This window comes from Callorhinchus milii, unplaced genomic scaffold (genome assembly GCF_018977255.1).
Source record: "Callorhinchus milii isolate IMCB2004 unplaced genomic scaffold, IMCB_Cmil_1.0 Scaffold7, whole genome shotgun sequence".
Classification (NCBI taxonomy): Eukaryota; Metazoa; Chordata; class Chondrichthyes; order Chimaeriformes; family Callorhinchidae; genus Callorhinchus; species Callorhinchus milii.
Genome location: NW_024704748.1, coordinates 7,291,884 through 7,319,758, shown reverse-complemented (window position 1 = coordinate 7,319,758; position 27,875 = coordinate 7,291,884). Strand labels below are relative to the sequence as shown.

Here is a 27,875-nt window from a genome sequence, read left to right as displayed (position 1 = left end):
CAACAACGACGACAACAAGATTCCATTTACAGAGCGCCTTTCACTTTCACGTCGGGGCGGACGTCCGGAGGCGCCGGACAGTTGGGTCGGGACCCCGAGCCTTGGGGGGGTGGGGGGGGGGGGGGGGTGGGAAATGCAGTGTGTGCGGGTTCGGGAGCCGCCGGGACCCGGTGTGGGCAGATCAGATTGGCTGCTGCCGGCGGTCCGGCCCTTTGAATGACAGCGCCGAGCGGTGACTCCGCTGCCGTTTGCAGAGTCCGCCCCTCACATCCTTCAGCGCTGCCTCCTGTGTGCGGTGCGCACCGCTTGAACCCCGCAGCACTTTTACGCACAACACACAACACAGTGTGTGAGAGAGAGAGAGAGGGAGAGAGAGGGAGTGCAATTTATTCGAGGAGTGCTCACTTCTGGCCATGAGCAGCTCCGGCCCCAAACACCACTGACTGACTCGCCGACCCTCACCCCCGAGCGATGCTGTGACTCTCGGCTCCGGAGCCCTTTCCACGCGTCCAACTTCGCGAGTTGCCACTGAGGACCGAATGCAAAGCGGAGGCTGAGAGGTGAGTGAAGGAAGGGACCGCGGACCTGGTGATCAGCTGGTGGGTGGGGATGGGTGGGGGGTGGGTGGTGGTGGTGGTGGTGGGGTGGGGGGTGGGTGGGGGGAGTATGGGGGCAGGACATCTGCTTCCAGTAGGTTTTCATGCCTTTTAGACAAAAGGAAAGGCGGAATTGTAAAGAAAAAAGATCACTGAAACTCCAGCTTGTGGGAGTGTGTGCCACAGGCAGAGAGAGAGGGTACAGAGGACCGTTAACCACTGCGGTGTGGAATGCAAAGAGAGGGGGAGAGAGAGAGAGAGAGGGAGAGAGAGGGCGGTGCAAGAGGAAAGGGAGGATGGGTGGAGGAGAGAGGCTTCAAAAACAGGATGTGTGGCAATGCCTTCACCCTGTTGTCCATCCAGCAGACACCGTGGCCGCCCTGCGCTGCAGATGCCACGTTAGCTGGAAGGAACCGGGAGCCGCTGGGAAGGATGGAGATTGATCTTGGGTATCGGCGCGGGGGTTAAACTCCGCCGGTCGAGGAACCGGTATCCGGCTTACGTCCCGGAGGCGCAGGTTGTTCGTCAGGGCCACGGGCAAACGGAGCCACGGTATTGCCGGGATCTTGACTTGGTACGCCGTGTTGGTAGCCACACTTTGCTGGTTTCGCCTGAATATGGTTTTGAGATGGGTGTGTGGGGAAGGGGTGGGGTGGTGGTGGGTGGTTGGGTGTGTGGTGGTGGGGAGGAAGAGGAAGTTCTCAGCTTGACATAAGGGACCCTCAGATTGTGCGGAATCTGAGGGTGGTGGGACGCGGACAGGGAGGAAATTGAAAGACTTAACGCACGGTAAAGTATAATATTGACCCTTAAATATCTACCTTAAATCGCATGCTGTTTGGAGTTGGTTGTGCTGAGCGGTGGGTCACCTTTTCTCTGTGTGTGTGTGTGTGTCTGTCTCTCTCTATTTGAAATGTCAATGGACCTCTGTTACCTGGTCCAAGTGTCTTATTAATTTGAGTCTGGCCTCATTGACATCCATCCACTTGCATAACCCAGCAAGAATCACAGGGTCATCTCCCCACCCCCCACACCACCAATAACCAATCTCTCTTCCCACCCACCCCAACCCTGGCTGACTCTTTCTTTCAGAAAGGACTTGGGTCTATGTTAACCGGCAAGTTTTACTCAAGACTAAGTGGTGTGGGGAGAGATTTGCACAGGGTAATGGAAAGGTAAGGAGATGCCAGGGTGTGAAGGGATCTTCATCATAGCTATCCTCACAGGTACCATTCACTCATCATCTCCGAACAGATTGTCTTCAAGATCCTCGTCCTCACATGTGAACCCCTCCACATCTTAACACCAGAAGCTTTGTCCTGAACCCAGGTTTTGTCCGCACTGGGTCACCATCTCTCGAATCCTAGCGGGATTTATCTGGCTTTGTGCCGTCGGTGTGATGTGAGGTGATTAACATTGTTTCAAGTCGTCAGTTTCAAAAGAGATGAGAATGGGATGTACGCAGCAAAGCAAAACCCGTTTTCGAGAGAGAGCAGGAGACGGATTAGATTACTTGACAGGAATGGGGAAGTGAACAGCAGCACGGATACAGTGATGGAACAAGCAGCAGAATGGGATTAGCCTCGAGAGCTCACGTGGGGAGCGAGCACAAGCATGATAATAACAATAATAATAAACCTTGCATTTGATATAGTGTCTTATCATGTCTTCAAGACGTCTCATAGCTCTTCACAGAATATGCTGTAAAGCGAATGACTATGTTTTTGTGGGTAGAACGCGACAGCCAGTTGCGTGATGGGGAAAGAGCAGGGGAATGGGAAATGAGAGCTCAAGTGAGGCAGTGGGGAAGTGTGCACCACCATAGATAGAGTGAGGGAAAGAGCATGGGAAATGCGATAGAGAGCTTGAATTGGGGAGCGAGCACCAGCACAGAGGGGAAGAGAGCAGGGGAATGGCAATAGAGCAAGAAGCTCCAGTGAGGGAGCCCTTTTGTTTACAAATAAGTCAAAACCCAAGTTTACTACTAATAATAATAATCCTTGCATTTGATATAGCTCCTTATCATGTCGTTGAGAGATCTCCGAGCAATTTACAGAATATATTGTAAGGAGGGTTGACTGTATATTTTGTGGGCGAAATGCGGCAACCAATTGTGCACAGCAGTGTTCTGCTAGTTATTCAGTTTCAACGAAAAGCAGCGGTGAGACTCTGGCCTGTCAATTTCTGCGGAGGCTCAGATTGTACATTTGCTCTTCTGGTTGCTGCCTTGTTTTGTTTAAACGAGTGCATTTCCTTTCAATTTCCTTGTCGGACGTGCACGAGGTAGTTTGCTTACGATTTGCCGCCATCTATGAGGTTCTGTTAAGACGACCACGACGTTTGTAAGTGAAATCGGAACCTTTTGTATATTGTTTCCATCTTTTTGTCTGCCTGGCAGGAACAAAATAGTTTCCTGCTCTCTTGTCTTTGCCTGTCAAGCATTGCAACCCCGCCTGAGAGGAAATGCAGACCTGCATTTGCTATTTCCTATAAACAGTTGCTATAAGCAGCCTCCAGGGGGCGCACTGCCGTGTTCATCAGTTGGGGGTCTTAACCCTCTTTGCACCCCCTTCACAGTGCAGGCTGACACTCCAGCCCAGTACTGGGAGGTGCGCTGCATTGTCAGTGGCGCCACCCTTCGGATGAGGCAACTCCAGGTCCTACCTGCATGCTCAGGTGGACATCAAAGATCCCATATCTATTGGAAAAGAGAAGGGAGTTTCAACCGTTGGCCTGGCCAACTGCTTAGACGAATCGGTCATTCACTCGTGGAGTGTTTGTGGGACTTTGCTGGCTGCTGCATTTACCTACATAAACAGTCACGACACTTGACAGTCATTGTACTGTGAAGCGCTTTGAGACGTTTTGACACAATAAGGCATCATAAAAATGCAAGTTCTTTTTCTTTCCACCCTCCCCTGATTGTCACACGCTCGCTCCGATGCACGGGAACCCTGTGTCTTGCACCAAACCTCTGTATTGCATTGACCACTGGCACATGGTGAGCCTCTGCAATATTTCCTTCCCCCACACAAGCATTATAAAGGTCCTCTCACTGAGTAGACAGGCATACTGGAGTCCTGGAGCATATGTGGGGTCCTGTAGTGTATTGGTTAGATCAATCACCTTGCAAGCAAGAGTACATTAAAACCACAAGACTATGGCACTGTATCAAATGTAAGCATGATTATTATTATTACTGTTATCACCTGTGGAGATGGAATGGTTCAACGCATTCAAGGGGGAACTGGATAGCTGTTTGGTGAAGAAATAAATTGAGGAGCATGAAAGGGAGAGAGAAGTGGAGGATTCGCTTTACTTTCTGGGAAATGGACCGCAACAGTCTTTCCCGGTCCCTCACATTCCGATGATTGCATCTTATCTCTTAATATTTGGTGTTCAAAACAAATTCACTGACTCCTTCCTTGTGATTCTGGTGGATAACAGCAGATGTTCAGAAGCTATTTGCTGCTCCCCCTCACACCCACCCCCTTTAACGAGGAATTAAGGTTATTACTGGAAGTATGAAGCGAAAGGTCAGAAGGAATGATTTTACACACAGGGTTATTAGGGCGCGGAATGCATCCATAAGTGGCTCTTGAAGCCCAGTGATTTAAGAGGGAATTGGATAAATACTTCAGGAATAAAGATTCTCTGTGTGGTGAAACCCCCAAGAGTGTCAGTCCACAATTCGCCCTGCACAGCCCTGAACCTCTGCTCTCTTGTCCTGCTGCCTTGACGATATCTTATAATAATCCTTGCATTTGATATAGCAGCTTATCACATCATTGAGACGTCTCAAAGCGCTTCACAGGATGTACTGTAAAGTGAATTGACTGTGTATTTTGTGGGTGAAATGCGGCAACCAATTGCGCACAGCAATGTCCCACAAACAGCTAAGGAGTGAGTGGCCAGTCTTATTTTGGGGGATTGTTGGCTGGGACACCAGGAGAGAGAAACTCTCTTCTCTGTTCAGATAGTGTCTCAGGATCTTTAACATCCACCTGAAACAGACAGATAGAACATAGGCTTAACTTCTCATCCGAAGGACGGCACCTCCAACAATTCAGCGTTCCCCCAGCGCTGTATTGGAGTATCCTTTTTCACTCGTATCCTTTTTCTGCATGTAATTATCACGCTTTAAATGCCCCCAGTTGACTGCTCCAACAGCCCTCCCTGTACGGCCGGCAATTCATTCCCATATTCTGGCAGAAATAAAAACGTCCTCGTGTCCCTTTCACTCTTTTGGTGATGATTTTAATCTCGTGCGCGGGATAACGTGTCGTGTACCCTGATCCTGCGGTTTACCACAAGTGTTGTACACTGTCGGCTCCAGTGATGAGTGTCTGTCTCCCGGCATCTAATGTGTCCGAGTGGGAATTTTTATCAAAAGTCCGGGGCAGCCTGATGACCCACAAGCACTGACCCATGACCATTTGTAGCCTGTTTTGCTGTCGTACGTGATGATTGTCGCTGGTACTAGAAGATGTTTTGTGATGTGATGATTATCACTGGTAGTTGTTGAGCAGTTTGTGATGTGATAATAATCACTGGTACTAATTCTGCAGTTTGTGATGTGATAATTATGTGATGTGATAATTGTCACTAGTAATAGTGCGGTTTGTGCTGTGATAATTATTGTTATGCGATAATTATCACTCGCAATAATTATGCGGTTTGTGATGGGATAAAAATAATCCTTGCATTTTGATATAAAGCCTTGTCATGTCTTCGAGAAGTCTCAAAGCGCTTCACAGAATATACTGTAAAGTGAATTGACTGTATTTTGTGGGCGAAATGCGGCCAATTTCACACAGCAGCGTCCCATAAACAGTCCTGGATTGAAATGACCAATTTATTATTATTATAACAATGAACATGTGGTACGATAATCAACACTGGTTTTAACTGTGCATCTTATAGTGTGCTGGTGTGTGGGCATGATCTGACAAATGCTGTACTGTAAGACCAAGTGTGATCAACAATAAACAGAGGAGCGACCAGCCCTTCTCCACTGCTTTCCTTATTCAATTATTCAATCACCCACAATTAATTAATTAATACAGTCAATTAACTTTACAATATGTTCTGTGAAGCGGTTTGAGACGTCTCGAAGATGTGATAAGGCACTATATCAAATACAAGGATTCTTCTTCTTCAACTGAGTGAGTGAATGTCTCTCCCAGCCTCTGCAGGGTCTCTAATGTTTTGGCCCATCGACTGCCTCTCAAACACTGTCAGTGGTCGTTCCATATTCTCTGCACTGATTTTGCCTGAGAGAAAACAGTCGCTACACTTGACGGCAATCCACGACTGTTTGTCATTTCGCCCACAAAATATTCAGTCACTACAGTATATTCTGTGAAGTGCTTTGAGAATTATCGAAAACGTGGTAAATGCAAGGATTATTATAATTATTGTTATTAATTACAATGTAGCACTTAGAGGCATTTCTCTGCGCTAAGGTACTACAAAAGTGCAAGATTTTTTGCTCACAAAACACCCAGTCACTTGCACTTTACAGTATATCCTGTGAAGCGCTTTGGGATGTCTTCCCAACATGAAAGGCACTGGAGCAAATGTAAGGATTATTATTGTTATTATTGGTGTAAAAATGAATAGTGGTGTTTGGGAATTTATATTCACAGTGTCTGAGCCACTGACACCTGTTTTTACAAATGTTCTTTTTTTTAATTAAATCTCAATTTCCGGCTCCTTCCTAACATCCCTCAATGTAGTTACGACTCAGTTGCTTATCCAGTTCTGCTTTGAACAATGCTATTGATCCGACCTCAATAGCCACTTTTGTGGGAATGAACTCCAAACCCTTAGAACAATCTCTGAGTGAAGAAATTCCTTTCTCGTCTCTCGCCCGATTTTTCTGTGTTAATCCCTGTGCAACTATGTGCCAGCTTGTTTTTCATTACAGTTCACATTCATTTTCATCCATTATTACCAATAGTATTACTATTATTAGCACTAGTAGTAGTACTACTAGTAGTAATGCTATCAGTATTAGTATTATTCCATTTCCCTGACAATGCAGCATTGTGTAACTGGTGATTTAATCTGAATTGTTTACACTTAAAATACAAACAGAAGGAGGGAGGGAGCCTTTGTCATGTAGAGCCAAATCTTACCTATCTGGTGGGACTGTCAGCCTGGAGTACTGATAGGACTCTTGCCTCTGAGTCAGATGCTTGTGGGTTCAAGCTCCCGTTGGGACTGCATTGCATTGTCGGAGGTGCCGTCCTTCGGATGAGACGTTAAGCCTGTCCAGGTGGAGATTCAGAAAAGCGAAGGGAGTTTCTCTCTCCTGGTGTCCTGGCCAAAAATACCCCAAATCAAATTGGTCACTCACTGCCTGGTTGTTTGTGGGACAATGCTGTGCGCAACTGGCTGCTGCGTTTCACCCACAAAATACACAGTCAATCCACTTTAAAGTAATTGCTATGATGCGCTTTGAGCCGTCTTGATGATCTAATAAGACACTATATCAAATGCAAGGATTATTATCTGCATGGCACGATTCTCATCTCAGTCTGTCAGCCTGAAGGGCTGTGGGGGGGGATAGTACCTGGGGAAGGGTCTGTGCATGTGTGGGGAGGGTACGGGGAGGGCTCTGTGTGTGTGGGGCCCCATGCTATGGTCCGTGTTGAAAAGCCCACTCGCTTCACCACGGTTAGTGGCGGGTGCTCCTCACGGGGTCAGGGGTGAGGGTGATAAGCACCTGGCGGCCACTGAAGCTTGTGGAAAACAAAAGGGGTAAATCTAGCCGAGGCACGGAAACAGCCCCGCAGCTGCAGGATGCATTGAGCAGCAGCTCATTAACCGGAGGAAGCTGAGCTCCCTCTGTGCTGTGACTGTCTTTCCTATTCAGAACACCACAAGGCTTCCACTTGTGAGGCTGGTTTCAAGCAATTTGTCCTGATTTTTTTTTCTCTCTCTCTCTCCCTCTGCACAGCTTTTAGCAGGTTAACATCCAGCAGTCTATCTGGGGTAAACACGCTCTCTGGGGTCCCCAAGCCTTAGGGCTTGACAATTGGTGCTAACGCTCTCTGGAATTAGGTAAGCAGGGAGAGCGCATGCATTCCACTTCAGACACGGGAAGGTCCATCTGTAACTGGTGGACACGGGACTCTCAGTCTGATTTAGATATGCTTAAGCTTCCATGTGTCAGACTCCCGGCTTCCTCAATCTAGATATTTCTCCCAACGATTTTCCTCCCCTTTCCCTGTTCTATTTCTTACCCCTTTTTGCTGCAGTTTCACGTTGATGGTGTTGAGCAGCTTCACGTATGACTGTTGTTAAGGTTTGAGGTTTTACGGTGCGTTCCTTGAATGTAGCGGCTGAGCCTTGTTCTGTCCTTGCCCGGCCTCCGCATGTGCACTTTCCACTGGAGGAGTAAAGTGTGTGAGCGAACAGGAGGGAAAGTCATGACCTATTTTTTTTCCCTCCCTACACACCATGCCCCAGTTAAGGTCAGCAAACTTATTATTAATAATAATAATAATTGTTGCATTTTCGTATAGCATCCTATCACATTATTGAGATGCCTCAACTTGCTTCACAGGGTATACTGTAAAGTGGATTTTGTGGGCGAAACACGGCAGCCAGTTGCACACAGCAGTGTCCCTCAAACAGCCATGAGGTGAATGACCAATTTTATTTGGGGGTTTGTTGGCCAGGACATCGAGAGAAACTCCCTTCTTTTTTCAAATAGTGCCCGCGAACTTCAAAGTCCACCTGAACAAGAAGAAAGGACCTCGGTTTAGCGTCTCATCTGAAGTATGGATAAGACGTTAAATTGAGGCTGGGTATTAAACCCCACATGGTCTGTATGGCTCAGCTACTCACTGGATAAGACCATCGAGGTAACTAACCTGATTAAGGAACAGGTCATCGATCTAACAATGGGAGCTGTTGTGACAGAGGTTGGTAGTGAGGAGTTTACGCTCCTGACAACAGAGAGGGTCACACGGTAATTTTTACTGAAGGGTTGAAAGGAACATGAATGGAGGCACAATTTGTGCGCAATTAAATTTATTATAATAATCCTTGCAATAAAGTTTCCAATGTCCAAACATCTCAGAGGTCTTCAAAAATAATTGATGTCAAGTGCAGTGACTTTTGTAGTTTTATTGGCAAGCACGGCAGCTAATTTGCGCACAGGTCCCAAAGGTCCCACAAGCAGCCATGAAATTAGATAACCAATTAGTTGTCAGCCTGGACATGGAAGAAAGAAACTCTCTTCTCTTTTGAAATAGCATCACATAATCTTTTACGTCCACCAGAACAAGCAGATGGTTGAACGCCTCATTTGAAGGACGTCACCTCTAACAATGCAGCACCTTGCCACCCTCACCACACTCCACCTCCTCCCCAGTATTGTTCCAGACCATTAGCCTGGGAGCTCAATGTAACCTTGAACCTGCAACTTTCTGACCCTGAGGCAAGAGCACTTAGCCAGGCTGGCACCCACCCAGGTCTGAGATTGTGAGAAGATGCGGGGAATCGTGAAGAGACTGGTCCAATCTCTGCCTCCACTCGGTAGATGCATTGACACATTCTCTGCGACAACCTGGAATCTTGTGCAAGATGGATCCTCTGAAGCTAGTTAAACCCTTAAAGAGTGGCATATAAGCTTGAACTCACATGGTCTAAGATGACACTTCAATGCAGTGTCTGCATTGTCAGAGGTGTAGTTCTTCGGATGAGATGTTAAACCAAGGACCCGTCTGCCCTGTTCAGTTGGATGTTAAAAAACCCACGGCACTATTAAACAGAAGTGAGTTTCTCCCGGTGTCATGGCCAACAATGCCCCAAATAACATTGGTCACTCATTCCATGGCTGTTTGTGGGACATTGCTTTATGCAATTGGGCTACCATGTTCAAAACACACAGCCACTCCGTTTCACAGTAAATTATTGAAGCGCTTTCTGACGTGATAAGGCGCTGGCTGTACCAAATGCAAGGATTATTATTATTATAAACTGGATCATTTCTCTCCCAGTCAGTAAGTGGCTGATTAGCTGCTAGCAACACAACAGCTCCAGTCAGCTTTCTACCACCGAGTGAGTGACTGACTGAAATAGCCTTTGGGTCAGGATGCTGCCAGAGAAGGGAGGATGAGGAGGCTGAGTAAAACCAGGCAGAGAAAAGCACATGATACATGCTAGAAATAACTCGATTATTGAGGACCTTGTGAAGTGCTGGGGGGCGGGGGAGGTGGTGATGCATTATCGGAGGTGCCGTCCTTTGGATGAGACGTTAAACCAAAATCCCGTCTGCCTGTTTAGGTGGACGTCGAAGATCCCGTGGTGCTATTCGACAAGAGAAGGAAGTTTCTCCTGTTTTCCTGGCCAACAATCCCCCGGATAAAATTCGTCATTCACTGGCTGTGGTTGTTTCATGATCTGAGCCAGCTGAAAGAGGGCTGTGGGTAGTGGAGTGGGAGCAGATTGCATTGGTAGGGAGGTGCCAGGCTGTGCAGTAATTTGAAAGTAGGAGTGAGGATCTTGCAATCGATCCATTCCTCAACAAGTGGAGCTTGCAAGAACTGGAGTGATGGGGGTGCAGAGCCTGGTACAGGTGAGGACACGGGCACACTAGACGATGTGATAAAGAGCACTATATGAAACGCAAGCATTATTATTTATAATTATTAAAGGCTCTGTCTTCAGGAGAAAAGTGGGTAGAAAATTGACAAAAGATTGCTTTTGCCCATTGAGCCCAAATGCTCTGAATCTCCACTGTAAAGACACTAATCATTATCCAAACCTCATTCAGCATATAACGGAACAGAAGCTCAGAAATCTGAATACTAATCTCCAGCGTTCCTCCTCGAGCAGCAGTGAAGTAATGGAAATCGCCCCCCTCCCATGTATTGTGTATAAAGTGTTGTATCTCGCTCAGCACATGACTCAGTTTCACAATCACATGTACTCACAGTGCAATTCAATCCTGTTTTTTCTATGGAAACTGTTTTTTCACCACCTGTGGAATCTTTATTAAGGTGACGTTATCTGTCGTGTCTCAGGGGGTGCTCTCGCTGTGACTTGCAGCTTCTCTCTAGCGTGTGAATGTTTAGCTGCACGCACTGAGATTAGTGGTCAGTATTCCACAGCGCTCTTGACTGGAACCTTGCAGATGGTGGAAAGGTTTTCGGGAGGTAAGAGATGAACCACTCTTTGAATAGCCAGCCTTTGCCTTGCATTTGACCCAGTGTCAGTCAGGACACTGAGGAAAAACTCTCTGCTTTCTCTTTTTGAATAGGATTTTTAACATTCACCTGAACAGACAGGTGAATGTTAAAAATCTTGGTTTAATGTCTTATACGAACAATTGCACCTCTGACCGGCCCCACCCCCAGCATTGCATTGAAGTGTCAGCACAGACTGTGAGCTTAAAGTCCCAATGTTGGGCTTGAACCCACAACCTTTTGGTAGAGGGCTGAAACACACAGTATCCATGTAGGAACGCCTTGGGATGTCCTCCCGACGTGAAAGGTGCTATACAAATGTAATTTTGTATTGTATTCTGTAGGAGCAAGCCGTTCTGTAGTTCGGTTAGCCGAACAGGCTTGGAGTTTCCTGCTTCTGTCTTGTACCGGCATCCAGGAGTTTGACTCGTGTGTGCGTTTGCGAGTTTGAAAGTCCACCCCATTGTCCCTTGTTGTGGAGATGCCTTTACAAGAAGTAAATTATTAATAACAATCTTTACATTTGACGTAAGGAAGAAATTTCATGGGTGCGTGTCTCAAAACACTTTACAGTATATACTGGAAACCGGAGTGTTTTTTGTGGGTGAACGTGGCAACGTCCCACAAACAGCCATGGAGTGAGTGATCAATTTTATTTGGGGCGGGGGAATTGTTGACCATGATTCGGGCGAGGGAAGCTCCTTTCTTTCTTTGTACAGTGCCACAGGATTATTAACGTTCACCTCAACAGGCAGATAGGACCTCGGTTTAATATCTCAATCAAAGGATGAGACCTCCAACAATGCAGCGCTCCCCTTAATTTGAAGGTATAGGTAATTAAATGGGACTGAATGCACTGCTCTTTGAAAGATGGATACAATGGGCCTAATGGCCTTCTTCTACACTGTACATTTCTATGGCTCCAAGTGGATCACGGGGACAAATAACCTAGATATTCTCTTTGTCTTATCTTATTTTAAGATTTTATGGACGTCCGCTTGCTTTCTCTCGAAAACAGATCATAATTTTATCTGTAACCCGTCTGGAAGGAAAGCTGGCCGTTTCCACAGTGACGACCTTTGCTCCACAAGGCCGCCTCTTCCATCAGACACTTTTATAGTGTTTGTGCGCCGGTGTGCAGTTAACATGCTGTGCGGGGAACCAATAAATTTAAATGAAGCCAGCTTGCAATGGTTTGTCTGCGACAAAGTGATGTCTCTTTTTTTTTTCCGGGGTGCCGGGGTGATTGGGGTAAATGAGTGCGTGGGGGGAGAAATTAATTCAAAACAAAAATTCAGCAGGAAATCTCAGAGATGCTATCTTTCGGTACTTCCTTTGTGAATCAGGGCTAGGTGTTTGTTGGGTGCGAGCAGGCAGTGTGCAGTGTGTGGAGCTGCGTATCAGGTCTCAGTGGGTTGACTTTTGTGTCATATTGGTTATTGATTAACCTTCCCCCCCTCCCCCACCGTCCCTCGTTCTCAATGTCTGAAACGGAAAGTGGGATGCTGGCATTTTTGCGGTGGGGTGGAGCGGTGTATTGTCGGAGGTGACATTTTTCGGATGAGATGTTAAACCTAGGTTCTGTCCGCTTGTCTCGTGTGGACGGAACCATTCAAAAGAAAGCAGAGAGATTCTCTGTCAGATGTATTGACTGTTTGCCTCATGCCTGCTTGCGGCAGCTTGCTGGGCGGGCACACAAGGCTGTCTCGTTCGCCTGCAAAAGCAGGCCGCAACTTGACGGTAATTTGAGGTGTTTTGGTATGATAAGGTTTTAAAAGCAGCATCGCAGTGCACCATTCATTCACTCTTTAATTTGTGATCTTTTATCTCTCTTGAGTTGACCCACTTTAAACTGCTGAGAAATCTTGAGAGCTTTTCTCATTCAGAGGCAGGGAGGAGGCATTTGACTCTAATTTTTATCTTTGACTGAATTTCTGCTCACATTTCCACCGGCCGAATTCCTTCACGTCGCAACAAATGGCTGAGGAAGCTATGCCTTGGGCATCCCTGGTGGCTTAATTCACACCTGCCAACAGTGTGAAGGTGCCAAGTTGGATACTCAGCCTATTTTGTGGATTAAACTCAGGCGGTGTGACACTTGGACAAGCAATCTGCTGACCTAGGGAATATTCAACTGTTCTTGATTGCCTTGGTGTGTTAGCCTGGCTCAGTGGGAGCACTCTCGCCTTGAGTCAGAAGGTGGTGGGTTCAAGCCCCACATTGGGACTTGGAATCACATAGCCTAAGCTGTCACTCCAGTGCAGTGCTGGAGGTGTTTTGGATTGTCAGAGATACCGTTCTTTGGATGAGATGTTAAACCAAGGGTCCCGCTTGCCTGCTCAAGTTGATGTTAAAAATCCCATGGCACTATTTTTCATGGTATCCTGGCCAACAATCCCCCAAGTAAGAAAAAAAGTCAGAAATTGATCACTCCACGGCTGTTTGCGTGAAACCGCTGTGTGCAAACTGGCCACTGTGTTTCGTCCCAAAAATACACAGTCACTGCAATTTATAGTATATGCTGTGAAGCGCTTTGAGAATTCTCGATGATGTGATAAGACGCTATATTAAATGCAAGTATTATTATAGAATTATTATACTGGAAAAAGCTACAATGGGGTTCTCTACCTGTTTGCCTCCCCACCTCAGGTGCCCTCTGGCCCCCTGCCCCTTCCTCTGGTGGTGCCCTCTCTGCCCGCCTGCCCCTCTGTCCACACACCCTTTTGCTCAACACTTAACCTCTTTATGAGAACCACCCACAAAACACGCAGTCACTCCACTTTACAGTAGATCCTGTGAAGTCCTGTGGTGATGGGATATCCTCTTGAAGTGAAAGGCACTGTACCGAATGTAAGGACCATTATATTTTGCAGGAAATTAGCTTCTACAATCATGAGTGAATTGAAGGGTTTTCCAAAGTCTGCTCGCATTCTCCCTCGACGACGATCTTAAGGCTAAGACTGTGAACCGTTTCAGAGGTGTGGAATTTTACTACTAATAATAATAATCTTTGCATTTGAGATTGCACCTTATTACATCATATGAGATGTCTCAAAGCACTTCACAGGATATACTATAAAGTGAATTGACTGGATATTTTGTATGCAAAAGCCAGCAGCCAATTGCCTACTGCATTGTCCCACAAACAGTCATAGATTGGGTGACCAAATTATTATTATTTTGAAGGGATTATTACCCCGGGAAATCGATCCACCACTCGATTAACAAAGGGGTTCCTACTTAATGCTAGATAAACAGCGGAGTGTGTAGTAAGGAAACTTGCCTAAGATTTTCAAACCCGGGTCCTCTTGCTTGCCAGCTGCGTTCTCTAACCACTACATTACAGGACTCCACAACATTTTAACATTGACGATACCGTTCTGGTTTCCAAACCCCCCCACCCCCCCCCCCACCACTGTAAGCAACACATCATTGAAGCCGGCTGGACCAAGCAGCCTCTGAAGTCTCCCTGCCCCCACCCCATCCCACCCAACCACCCCTGTCACTGACTTTTAACCCCTCGAGTTCAGAAATCAGAGACACTGACCCAAGCTGCCTGTCGCAAGCGGTGAGGACAGAGAGTGAGTCTCTCTCGCTTTGTTTCCTTTCCCCCAGTGGCTTTCTGCGAGGATCGGAGGAACGTCCCAGGCCAGCTGGCTGCCAGATGTTGTCTCAATTCACTTGGCAGCAGCCTCAGGGACTAGCCTGCACTGAGCAGGCCACAGTTGCTTCTGGTGAGTGTAGGAAAGGTCACTGAAGACAGCCGGACAGGAGGTCGGGGTGGGAAGAGAGGGAGAGAGGGGCATAAAAGGATTTTGTTCTGAAGCCCCTTTGAGTACCTAACAAAGCATCGTCTGACCTTCTGTGAAGTGCAGGATCATGCGTGAAAGTTTTTTTCCCCCTAAAAAATCACATTTAGTTTTGGAGGGGGTGGGGGGGGGGGGCGCGGGGAGGAGGTTCGCAGGAAGTGATGCAGCTGAGCCATGCTTCCCTAGCAGCAGAATATGGCTGAAAGCAGACTCCAGGAGCCTTGTTCAAGTTGCTCAACTCTTGTTCAGTAAGAAGGTTCCTTTATTTTCACCCTCGCAATGCGACCTGGCAACCAGAGCCCACAGTACGTCAGTGAGAGGTGGGATGGGGGAGTGGGAGGGGTATCTGACGTATTCGCTGCTTAAATTTCTCTGTCAGGGAGTTTACCAAGTCCTGTTATCCCCATGTAACAGGTTAACAGGATTTTGTGAACACCCTGTATTTAACTCCTAGGATGAAGTAATGTAGTTTTCTTTTGTTGGGAGAGAGGGAGGGAGATGTGGATGGGTTGGGGGGGGGTACACTCAACCACTTTGCTCTTGACTGTGTGCATTGAGAGATGGGGCAATGTGAAATGACAGATGTTCAGTGGAGCCAGACCATTGCTCAGCTCTGGCTGACAAGTTGTTTTTATTTCCCCCTCCTGTTTGAAAGAAGACCTTTATCCTGTGCCTTCCTATCCATGCACGCGCTCCCGCAGTGAGTCGGTGCAGTGAGTGAAGGCAGGCTGATTCGACAGTGAGAAAGCATCTCAGCTTAGTTCAGCTCAGTCTGATCCTGTCCTCATCTGACCTCCACACATGGTGTGCGTTTCCCAGCTGGAGGTGGCGTGGGGAGGGGGAAGGGGGGGAAGAAAAAGTGAGGAGAGGACTAGTCACTGGTTAGTGATTGGGAGCAGGGATCGAGGCTCAATAGTTTTAACTCTTCCCGAGTTCCAAGAATGCAGAGGTCCACAAAGGAACGCGGAATCCTGTAGCGTAGTGGTTAGCGCACTCGCTAACGAGAGGACCTGGGTTCGATTCCCGGGCGAGGCAAAACCTTAGGCAAGTTTCCTTATAAGCACACCTGTGTTTACGTAGTAGTAAGTAAGGACATGGTTGTTAGTTGATTAGCAGATAATTTTTTAGGTGTAATAATCCCACCCAAGAAACAATAATAATTCGGACACTCAATCCACGACTGCAATGCTTAACTGGCTGCCGAACTTGGTCCACAAATAGATAGTCAGTCAACAACAACAAATTACATTTGCGTAGCATCTTTCCCGTCGGGAGCACATGCCGTGGTGCTGGACTGTCGAGCATTTGCACCTGAACTGGGGGGGCTGGGATCAGGAGGAGGGCAAGGAGGGCGGGGGTAGGAGGATGACCGAAGGCGTGGTCGAAGAAGAAGGGTTTGAGATGGGTTCGGATCCACTTCACAGTTTATTCTGTGAAGAGCTTTGAGACGTCTCAACGACGCGATAAGGTGCTATTTCGCATGCAAGGATTATTATTATTATCATCATTATGTTTTCCTGTTTCCAGCTGCCTGTGGAGTATGGGTACGACAGCCAGTGCCGCTCAACAGACGGTGCCAGGGTCCCAGCACTGCGACAGCGTCCACAGCAACGGCACAACCGATAGCAGGAGGTCGGCCAGTGTGAACTCCTTCCAGGCCATGAGCATCCACAACAAGGCCAAATCCATCATCACCAATAAAGTGGCCCCCGTGCTCATTACGTAAGTGACATCTCTGCCGCCTCAGGTGGTGTATTTTGTATTACCGTGAGGCGTCTCGAGGACGGGATAAGGCGCTATATCAATTTAAAGAGTTAGCGAGCGCATCTTGCAAGTGAGAGGACCCGGGTTCAATTATCGGGAGGGGCGAAACCTTAGGCAAGTCTCCTTACTCCACACACCTCTGTTTACCCAGCAGTAAGTACGAACCCAGTTGTTAGTCGATCCCTTAAAAAATATATAATTTGGCCACTCAATCCACAGCTGTGGGCGTTTCGTCCACAAAAGATAGTCAATTCACTTTACAGTAGATTCTGTGAAGCACCATTGAGACGTCTCGAAGACGTGGTAAGGCGCTATATCAAATGCAAGGATTATTATGACTGTTATTTAAAAAAAGAGAGTAATAGGACTTGGTGAATATCGTGCAATGTCCTGGCTTCAGAGATGATCATTTAAATAGAAACACAGGCGAAACATTTGTGGGTTTCCTGAAAGGTTCCCTGACTTAGGGCCGGCAAATTTAGAGCAGGTTCAAAGAATGCCACAAATTTCACCTCCTAGAAATCTCTGCCTTGAAGGGCTGTGGTGACCGTGACACTCCTCCCTGTCTTTCCTGAAAAATAAAATCCCACTTTCCAGCTCCCTTCCCATATCCCGTTATGTGTTTTTGAGAGAGTCAAACATTCCATCACACCCCAGATGCCAGCGCAGGGATAAGCAGACACACTTTGGAGGATTTGGGGCAAGACTTGGGGGCGCGGGTGGAAGAAAAAAGTGACCCTAGAGCTCCAGGAAGTAATAAGGCCGCAGTAAGCGTTTAAACAAACACGTTTAAGAGAAATGTTTTTAATGTGCACTGAAGCCAGGAGAGTTGTTGCAAGGGGACTGTGCAGAGAGCTTGCCTGCAGCGTGTTTTAAAAATAACACAGCTCTTGGGCAGCACACTCCCAGTGTTTGTGTTGGTCGCTGGCCAAGAGGCCAGATTAATGTGAACACAAAAGGATCGTGGTTTATTTTCTGCTGCTCTCGAGACCCCCACCGCCCACACCACAGATTGTTCTTGGGAAGGGTTCCTGTTCATAATAGCTATTCAGTTACTCTTGTTTCACTACACAGTATCATGTAATCCTGGCATTTGTTATCGTGCCTTTTATGGAGTTCTGTAGCATAGTGGTTAACGCGCTCGCCTCACAAGCGAGAGCACCCGGGTTCGATTCCCGGGCAGGTTGAAACCTTAGGCACATTTCCTTACTCCACACATCTCTGTTTACCTACCAGTAAGTAAAAACATAGCTGTTAGTTGATTGGCGGATCACTTTCTGGGGGTAATAATTCCTCAAAAAAAACTAATTTGGTCAGTCAACCCATGACTGTTTGTCGGACACCTCGGTGGCAATTGGCTGCTGTGTTTCGGCTACAAAATATACAGTCACTACACTTTACAGTATATTCTGTGAAGTGCTTTGAGATGTCGCAATGACATAAGGCACTATATCAAATGCAGGATTGTTATTATTACATTTGCGCAGAGCAATGTTCCCCAAATAGCTATGTAGTGAATGATCAATTTTTTAATCTGGGGGATTGTTGGTCAGAGCATTGGGAGAAACTCCTTTATCTTTTTGAATTATGCCGTGGTTATGTAATGTTTACCTGGATAGGCAGACAGTGCCTTGGTTGAACATGTCACTCGAAGGACGGCACCTCTGAGAATGCCTTCGGGTGAAACATTAAACCAAGGTCCCATCTGCCTGTTTAGATCATTGTCAAATGATTCCCATGTAGTTCAAACAGAGAAGGGATTTATCTCTCCCGATGTACTGGCTAACAATCCGCCAAATAAAAGTGATCACTCACTCCATGGCTGTTTGTGGGACACTGATTTGCACAAATGGCTGCTGCCTTCACCCACAAAATACAGTCAATTCACTTTACAATGACGGACTTTGAGATGGCTTGACAATGTGATAAGGCAATACATCAAATGCAAGTTTTTTTTAACATAGACCAGTGTTGTGTACGGTTGCGAGATTATGAAGGATGAGACGAGCTCGTAAGAGAATTGCGCTCTCTTTGCATAACTCAGAGTACGGAGGATTGACCTCACTGTTCTATTTGCTGCAGGTATAACTGTAAGGAGGAATTTCAGATTCATGATGATTTGCTCAAAGCCAATTATTCTCTTGGAAGAATCTCGCCTAATTTGCTGGAGCACTACCTGGTGCAGGTAAGAGTTGAACATGGAGGTTGTGAAAGGCTCACAAATAAATAATAGCCACCAGGGTAAGGCATCAGTGGGTGCCAGTGGAGTTGATGGAATCAAATTGTCAAAATACACAGTCCCTACACATGAATACATAAATTCTGTGAAGCGTTTTGAGGTGGGCTCCTGATATGAAAAGTGCTATATTATCAAACACAAGGATTAGTATTTTAATCTTCAACATTCACACACTTCTAACCAAATGGAACCACCACCCCCCCAGCAACGGCTTTCACTTTCAGGAGTGGAGTTGAGGGGAGATAGTTGAATGGAAAGAAAGAGTATTAAAGTGACTGATCTGGTCTCTGAGTTACACTTTCTGCATGAATATTAAAGATCCCATGGCACTGCTTGAAAAGGGAAGGGAACTTTTCCTGTTGTCCTGTCCTGGTGGCTAACCTGCAGGTAAACTGGTGATCACAACTTAGCTGCTATGTTTGCCTTCACTTGACCTCAATTGCCTATGATGCGCTTGGAGGCATTTGAACTTGCATTTATATAGCACCCCTCACGCAGGGTAGCCTGCCTCCCAGAGCCCTTGACAGTGGCGGAGAGGAAGGTCTTCAAGCATGATCTGAAGATGGGGAAAGAGAGGGACCAGGTGTAGAGATTGAAGGAAAGTGTTCCAGCGTTTCGGGGAGTAGCGTGACTGTGCGGCCCCGATGGTGGAAGGGAGGGCACGAGGGACAAGCAAAGAGGCTGGAGCCAGTCGAGCAGGGGCAACGGGTAGTGGGTTGGGGAGTAAACAGGTCAGAAAGGTAGGGAGCTGCCAGGGCGTTTCAGTTTTTAGCAGTGCTGTAACAAATGGAAGGATTATATCAGCTGGTAATCATTTGTGTGTGTCATTAAATTGCATTATCATTCATGTTCCAGGGACAATATTTTATGGTGCGTGACATCTACAGTAAGGTCGATGTCTTGAGCACGACTGGTGATTATGGAGTGGCCAACTTCAGGCAGGCCCGGGGTAGCTATCCGGTGTTCGGACTGGGACAGCCCAGTCTCAAAGGCTTCAAAAGGCTTCTCCAAGTTCTTCAGAAGGAAGGTCACGAGGTCAGTTTGCTTTGTTTCCTGCACATCCAGTTCCTTCAGCGCTCTTTTGCCTCTCTGTCTGTGCAGCCTTGCTGCTAGGGGCCTCTTTCCTCTGGATGAGAGACTTCCTATTGTGAAGCATTTCCTCTGTTGATGCATTGGGCCACCTCCAGTCACAGGAAACCATCACAAGAGGAAATTGCAGTGTGTCAGCACATTTGAGTAAGAGGATGAGGCGAGCTTAGGAAGACCAACGCTCTTTGGTTAGAGAGTTCATGACTTATGATTGACTCATTTGGAGCTGGATGTGGTTCAAATTCAGAAGACGGGAGAATGGTTAACACTCTGTGAATGTTGATGATTATAATACTGCTTCTTGCATTTGAGTCCTGTAGTGTATTCGTTAGACCACTCGCCTCGCAAGCGAGAGGACCCAAGTTTGATTTCCGGGCGGGGCAAAACCCATTAGGCAAGTTTCTTACTCCGCACGCCTCTTTTTACCTAGCAGTAAGTAGGAATGACTGGCAGATCGCTTTCTGGGGGTAATAATCCCTTAAAATTAAATATATATTGATAATTTCGTCACTCAATCCACAACTGTTTGACGGACAGTGCTGTGTGCAATCAGCTGCTGTGTTTTGCCCACAAAAATACAGTCAATTCACCAATTGTTGGTAACTAATTTCATCCGGGGATTCCTGGCCAAGAGAAAGAAACTCTCTTCTCTTTACGAATCATGCCATGGGATGATGGATAGCCTGGTAGCTAATCACCAGACTTGGCTGTCAGCAGAACAGAATACTGCCTTGAATAAGATCTCTTCAGCACTGAAGCTGACTGGGTCAGAGTGACCTAGACACAGATTTACTTTATAAAGTCAGTAAAAGCCCTCCTGCCCCAAGATCCTTGAGGGTAAGGATGAAAGCCACATTGTCCTCTTACATCTATAAGAAGGAAACAAGGTTAATAATATAAAGGGGGAAAAAAGGCTATTATTTGGAGAAATTAGTGATTAAAAACATAATACTAACAATTAAATGCTACTATATTGGTTGCTATTGCCACTCCGCACTTTGTTGGGGAAACCCTGCGCTGTTGTGAGTGTCGTCCCTCGGTTAAGGTGAAGAAAATCCCATGGTGCTATTCAAAAAGAGAAGTGGGTTTCTCTCTCCTGGGGTCCTGGCCAACAGTCCTCCAAGTAAAATTAGTCATTCATTTCAAGGCGGTTTGTGGGACATTGCCATGCTCAATTTGCTGCCGCATTTGCCTACAAATACAAAATTACTTAATTTCACAATAAATCCTGCGAAGCGTTTTGAGATGTCCTTCCAACATAAGGCACTAAATTAAATGCAAGGATTATTATTATTGTTATTATTATTATTATTATTATTATCTTTCCCTTGTCCACCTCTCTCGGCTCCCACTCTTAGCTTGGGAGCCCAACAAGCACTGTGTGCTTTGGGATGTCCTCCTGACATGAAAGGCGTCACCTAAATCTTAATTGTATTGTGAATATTTTCACTGTTGCGATTTGCAGGAAATTCTGTTTTTCTGTATCCGGGAGGAACCCATTGTCTTTCTACACCTGGACGATGATTATGTGCCCTACACTCCGAGAACCAAAGAGAATCTGCACGAGAACCTGCACCATTTGGGGAAGGGTCTTCGTGTGGAGAAACTGGAGCTGACCATCAAGAAGGAGGTATTGATGGCAGCAAAAGGAACATTCACCCTGTGTACATGTTTACAGCTGTTTTTCACCTCACTCTCCTCTGTAACACTGTGCAACACAAAATGTGAAAGTTGTTTGTCCTCTGGTCTGAGAGGTCTAATTTGATCATTTTTGCTTTCTTTTCTACAAAAACGACACCTTGTATACGCATTTATATAGCGCCCTTCATGTGGGGTGGCATCTTGGAACTCTCTAATCCTCCATAACCCTCTACCCTTTGAGACATCTCAATGACGTGATAAGGCGCTATATCAAATGCAAAGATTATTATTATTACTCCAAGGAGTCTCAGCCTGTGTGACCATTTTATCCTTCAAGATTCACAATCACTCAAAATTGTGGGAAATTCTGAATCAAATACAACGATTATTATATATTTAATTGTAGATAACCGCCTTCCAAATGAAGACAGGACTGAGCAATTTTCAGGCTGCATTTGTAAGGCAGCTTATGCAGAGCACCAAAGCAAGAGCATAGCTGGTGTGTGTGGGCAGCTCTATTTCACACCGAGCCATTGACATCGCTTTACAGCAGTGTCATTTGGGGAGCATTTGCAGCCTAACTTGTAATTCCATCAAGTTATTTCTCTTTGGTTTTCAGCTCTATGACTTTGCTCAGTTGAAGGAGAATGTTTATTATGTCTACAACGACATTGAACACTTTGACGATGAGCCGCAGAGCATCAGCATCTGCTGTGATGAGGACATCCGCGTGTCAGACGAGGTCTACAAGAGACCTTTCTTTACGATGCCTTCATACAGGTATTGACCACACGTTTTACAACATGTTCTAAGATGGTTAGGGTCCCTGGTGCAATCAGCTGAGACAGGTATTAGTTAACAAGAAGGGAGTTTTAGACAGAGAAGTGAAAGGGCCACCCAGACCATCGAACACATCTCTTCTCCCTCTGGTAGACAGTAAAACTCATACAGGCCGTATAGGTCGGGACCATAACATGCAATGTGACTTACACAAAGTTGCAGGCAAACTGTATAAATTGTAGAAAATTCGATTTAATCAATAAGATCCACTGCGCCTGGGAACTCAATGCAGCCGATAAATTTCAGCCTCACTGGTCAGTCTGAAATTAGACCAAGCACAGCCTGTCAGCGGGAATTCGCTGGTTATTCAGCAAACCAGCGTAATCAGAAAAGCAGAATAGCAGTCGGTCGTATGGGTTTATGCTGTGATTGCCATGGCGACCACATCGAGCTGGTGATTGGAACCTCTGTTTAATGAACATTCTGTGAAAGGCACGTTCCTGGTCCACAAAATGACTCAATTACCCATTAAATACATTTTCGCTGTTGTGGTAACCACAACAATTTTACATTTCTACAGCGCCTTTCACGTTGGGACGACGTCTGAAAGCTCTTCACAGAAATGAATGGGAGCCCGAGCTTGGGGGTGGGGGAGGGATTGAAGAAGGTGGGCCCGAAAGGCCCGTTTCCCCACCCTATCATTCTGTGTAACTCTATATGACCTTTACCTTATTGGTTAGAGCGCTGGCCTCGCAAGAAAGAGGACCCGGGTTCGATTCCCGGACGGGGCAGAATCTTAGCCTAGTTTGCTTACTCCATATTCCTCTGTTTACCTAGCAGTAAGTAGGAACCCGATTATTAGTCAATTGGAGGATCACTTTCCAGGGGTAATAATCCCTTTAAATATAATAATAATAATTTATTCACTCAATCCATGACTGTTTGTTGGACACTGTTGTGCGTACTTGGCTGCCGGGCTTCGCCCACAAAATTCATTTTATAGTATATTCTATGAAGCATTTTGAGACGTCTCAACAACATAAGAAGGCACTATATCAAATGCAAGGATTATTATTATTACTATTATGTTTTTTTTAATATAAAAGTGATTTGTGAGCTGCTGGTGCTGTGAACATTGTGCAGAGAGTAATGAATGTCTCTGTGTTTCAGGTACTATCGGTTACCACTGCCGGCTGAGGGGGCACCTCTAGAAGCACAGTTTGACCTCTTTATAAACATACTCAGGGTAAGTCTGTCACTCACAGCACAGCAATACTCTGTGAAGCGCTTTGAGTTGTTTCAAAGTACGCTCCCACTTCGAGCTCCGACTCAGCCATTACACCCTGAAGCTTTGGAACTCTCTCCCTCGATCCCTCCGCCTTGCCTCCTGCTTCCCTTTTAGATTACAACTGAAGACCTTCCTCTTCGACCGTGCTTACGATCATCTCGTACCCCCCACCCCCCCTCGGCTCGGCGTCAGGCTCGGCCACTGTTAAGCGCTCCGAGACGCTGCCCCGCACGAAGGGTGCTTTATAACTGCAAATTGTTGTTGTTTAAAAAGCACTTTGAGCCATTCTCCCAAAGTGAAAGGCACCATGGGACTGTCAACTGTTGATCGGATCAGTTTACTCAGCACAGGCCTGAGACTTGTTGGGTGACTCAGAGGTCTATTTATAGCCCCTTTTGCCTTCCATAACCACAGGGGTTTAAAACCAGCCATTCCTGTACAATTGTCTCGCTCCGAAATCTGCAGAAAGCTAGGAAGAGTTACATGAAAGCAGCAAATTGTTCTTGCTGAGTGTTTCTTGCTAGTTTGACATATCTTCATCGCTGCCAGCAAGCACGGTCTGGCTTTTTTCCTCCCTCTGATTTACGCTCTGCCCTCACGCACGCTTCCCTTTTTTGGGCAGGTTCTGTTGAGCAGACTTGGCCTCTTTGCCTTGTGCCGGTTAATCCATCCTGTAGAAAGCACCAGAGCCTGGAGAGATTTGTGTGCATTTGAATCCAGACACCATTATGTTACAATACAAGAAAAAAGAGCCCCCCTCAACCCCCCCCCCCCTCCCCACCACCACCACAGCTGCTTTCAACTCTCCTCAACAAGAGTATTAGGCATTCACTGCACTTCAGACAAAGATGAATGAGTTGCAGATTACAGCGTAGGGGAAAGACAAGCCAGTCATTTGAAGGAATTAAATCTACGTGTTTTTAAATAAATTTGTGCTTAGATCTGAAGCACTTCTTTAAAAAAAATGTATGAAGGTCTATTCTTTTTGTTTAGGTGGATATTAAAGATTCCAAGGCACTCTTGGGAAAGAGAAGGGAGTTTCTCCCGGGATCCTGGCCAACAATCCCTTGGATAAAACTGGCCATTGACTCTATGCTGTTTGTGGGACATCGTTGTGCGCAAAGTTGTCTGCCACTTTCTGAGATCGCAAGGGATCGGGCAGCTTCCTGAAACATGGCAGCCAATAGTGTCTCACAAGCAGTCGTGGATTCAGCGACCAAATTATTTTTATCATTTTTTGTTCTTTTTTTGAAGGGATTATTGAACTGCACCACTTTGATGTCTTTTTTCTTGTCTCCCCCACCAAGGCTGAGTATTGTGTGGGCTGCCACATTAAGAACAATCACTTGGATGAGGGCTACTGACATCTTTTAAACTGTTCCCCTTTTAGTCTTCACTGAATGCGAGTCTTTCAACTTGTACAGATGGTCCGTGCGTGTTTTATATATTTAAAAAAAAGTCCCCAATCCCCCATAGAAAACACAGAAATTTACAGCGTGTAAGAAGGCTTTTCAGCCCTTCATATCTATGCTGTCTCTCTGAAAGAACAATCCATTCAGCCCCACTTACCTGCTGCATTTCACCCATAAAATATTCAGTCAATTCCTTTATGATATATTGATTTGATGCACTTTGAGACGTCTCGAAGACAGGATAAGTTGCTATATCAAATGCAAGGATTATTACAATTATTATTATTACCTTCAATGTACCTTTTGTCAGAAACCCTGTAACCACCGATTCTGTTTGATAGGAAACTCCGAATCTGTTGCCAGTGCAGAGTTCGAAAAAACCTCCTCCTGCCCTTGTCTTCAGCTGTCAGGTTGGAGTCGGGAGAACCAACTTAGCAATGATCCTGGGAACGCTCGTTCTGTATCATAGGAGAGGATCTCCTGACAAATCAGGGTGAGTGAAGAGATTGGCGTGGGGTGGAGAGTGAGACCAGCAAACTAATCTTAACATTCACTACTAAATTCATGAGGAATTTCAGGCCTTTGATGTTGTGCCTGACACACAGGAGTCATCTCCGAGACCTCAGAAGCAGGAGATGTTTCCTACTTAGTCCTGAAACCAAACTCATCATTCCCCCTTCTGACGCTGAGGTCAATTGTAGTCTCAATTCAGATCGATTAACACAGAACAGTTATCTGATTCTAACCTGGGACACTCCTCGTGTGTACAGCTATGTTGCTCATTCGATAAATTAGTTGTATAGCGCCTTTCACGTTGGGAGGACATCCCAAGATACTGGACAGTCAAAGATTTGCACCTGAGCTGGGGGTTTGGGATCAGGCAGAGTGGAGGGCAGGGAGGGTGAGGGTAGGAGAGTGACCAAATGCACGGTCGAAGAGGAGCATCTTGAAACAGACTTTGAAGGAGGTAAAGAGGAGATGAGGCAAAGGGACTATAGGATGGAGTTCCAAAGGGTGGGGTAGAGAGGCTGAAGGCCAGACCACCAATGGTAGGGCGGACGTGGCAGGGGATATGGAGCAGGCCACAGTCTGCTGAGTGGAAGGAGAGGACAGGTCTGTATGGAAGTTGTTAACCTGTTGGGTGGTGGTGTGGGGGCTGGGTGGTAGGCTATGTGATGTAGAAACATTAGTGTTCACTTTCTGATCAAAGCTTCTCTTTCCTCTTTCAATGCAGAGCTGAGCGGAACACCAGCACCACCAAGCGAGAGCACTTACAGATTATCCAAAGCTTTATCAAGGCTTTACCAAAGCAGGGAAAGCAGATTGTGGAAGAGGTCAGTCAGTCTGTCAGATCAAGGCATCATTTTAGTAACCAGGTTTGGTTGGGGAGGGGCAAGAGATGGGAGATGTTTGTGCTTGGCCACATTGTGATGTGCTAATTAACACATGCATTTAATTTAGGACCTTGTGATATTTAGCACATTGACTGTCCCCAGCAATACCCCAAAATACCCTTTGCAATGGCTACACAGAGGTTGGACCGACAGGGAACAAATGACTAATAGTAATTCTGTGGATCAACTTGTTGCATTCCTCTGTATCATGCGGTTTCAATTCAGCCTGGCTTAGTTGGTAGCACTCTCTTCTCTGATTTGAAAGGTTAAGCTCCACCTAAGGTGGGGAAAGCACTGCAATGCCAGAGATGCTATCTTTCGGATGACACGTTAAAACTGGGAAGGTCTGTGCCTGTTCAGGTGGACCTTAGCAGTACTCAAAAAAAAGAAAGGAGTTTCTCCCAGTGTCCTGGAAAACAATTCCCCAGGTAAAATTGGTCAAGGCTGCTCATGGGATGTTGCTGTGGATAATTGCACCACATTTGCCTTCACAACCCAATATGGCAGGTGCTATATCCCGTGAGGTCCCGTAGTGTAGTGGTTAGCACACTCACCTTGCAAGCAAGAGGACCCAGGTTCAATTCCTAGGCGGGGCGAAACCTTAGGCAAGTTCCGTGCTCCACACACCTCTGTTTACCTCGCAGTAAGTAGGAACCCGGTTGTTAATCGATTGGCGGATCGCCTTCCGGGGGTAATAATCCCTAAAGAAAGAAAAAAATGCCTGCCATTCATTCCTTCATACGTGGTCATATTTACCTATTCAGGTGGATGTTAAAGATCCCATGGCACTATTTAAAAAGAGAAGAGAGTTTCTGTCTCCCAGTGTCCTGGCCAAATCCCCCCAAATAAAATTGATCACTCAATGCATGACTGTTTGTGGAACATTGCTCTGCACAATTGGCTGCTGCGTTTCGCCCACAAAATGCAAAGTCAAAGAGGCAGAGTCTTGATACTCTGAGCTCTTTTATGGCCTCTTCTAATTGGTGAGTTGATGCCATTCTCGGAAGGTAGAGAGTTGACCCCTGAACACAACCCATTTTTTCACGCTTCTCCTTTGCTTTGTTACAGGTTGACAATGCCATCGCCCTCTGCTCTGAAATGCACAACATTAAAGAGGCGATCTACGAGTGTAAACAGAAGCTGGACGGTATTGGGGAAGATTTTCAGGATCAGGTAAGTTCTGGGCTGCTCAGAATGAGGGAGGGTCAGTCTGGAAGGCATCAGTCTACCCACCTCGAGGCTGGAAATTCTACTCAGTCCTAGCTTGTTGGACCATTTTGTCCTAGATTTAAGATTGCCTTGAACTGCGTAAAATTCTTAAACTCAATCTTAATTTGGAATTTGGTTTTCTGAAAATAATTAAGACCGAGTTTACGAATTTTGCACAGTTGTGTGCCATCTTACATTTTTAAGTCAAAATGTTCTCAAGTGCTGGTGGAATCTCAGGCCTTGGGTTCAATCGGACTCGAGGGGGTTTGTTACTTACTGAAGAATTAAAGGGGAGTTTGGGGAAAAAGTGTCTTGAAACAAAGGGTGGTTAGAATGTGGAATTCTCTGCCACAAATTATAGTTGACGCAGAATGCATCAATTGTTTTAAGAGGGTAATTGGGGAGATGTTTTAGTGGACACCCATATCCTTATCCGCACGAAAGCTCACACG

The 27,875-nt window shown here is 46.2% G+C and overlaps 1 protein-coding gene across 3 annotated transcripts in view; it reads left to right on the top strand.

The window, feature by feature from the left end:
* The first annotated feature begins 369 nt into the window (after window positions 1–369).
* The window catches only part of pald1a (phosphatase domain containing paladin 1a), an 88,527-nt gene continuing 61,021 nt past the window's right edge, over window positions 370–27,875 (top strand). For 2 of the 3 annotated variants that reach the window (XM_042336998.1, XM_007899593.2), the window contains exons 1-10: window positions 370–560; window positions 16,135–16,329; window positions 18,454–18,556; window positions 19,466–19,645; window positions 21,165–21,329; window positions 21,960–22,120; window positions 23,291–23,366; window positions 25,162–25,313; window positions 26,055–26,154; window positions 27,283–27,387. In XM_042336998.1, the coding sequence (XP_042192932.1) occupies window positions 16,148–16,329; window positions 18,454–18,556; window positions 19,466–19,645; window positions 21,165–21,329; window positions 21,960–22,120; window positions 23,291–23,366; window positions 25,162–25,313; window positions 26,055–26,154; window positions 27,283–27,387 (1,224 nt within the window). In that variant the 5' untranslated portion in view covers window positions 370–560; window positions 16,135–16,147. Of the gene's footprint in view, window positions 561–14,888; window positions 14,928–16,134; window positions 16,330–18,453; window positions 18,557–19,465; window positions 19,646–21,164; window positions 21,330–21,959; window positions 22,121–23,290; window positions 23,367–25,161; window positions 25,314–26,054; window positions 26,155–27,282; window positions 27,388–27,875 lie in introns of those variants that run through there. The other variant, XM_007899600.2, reaches the window with a different exon arrangement.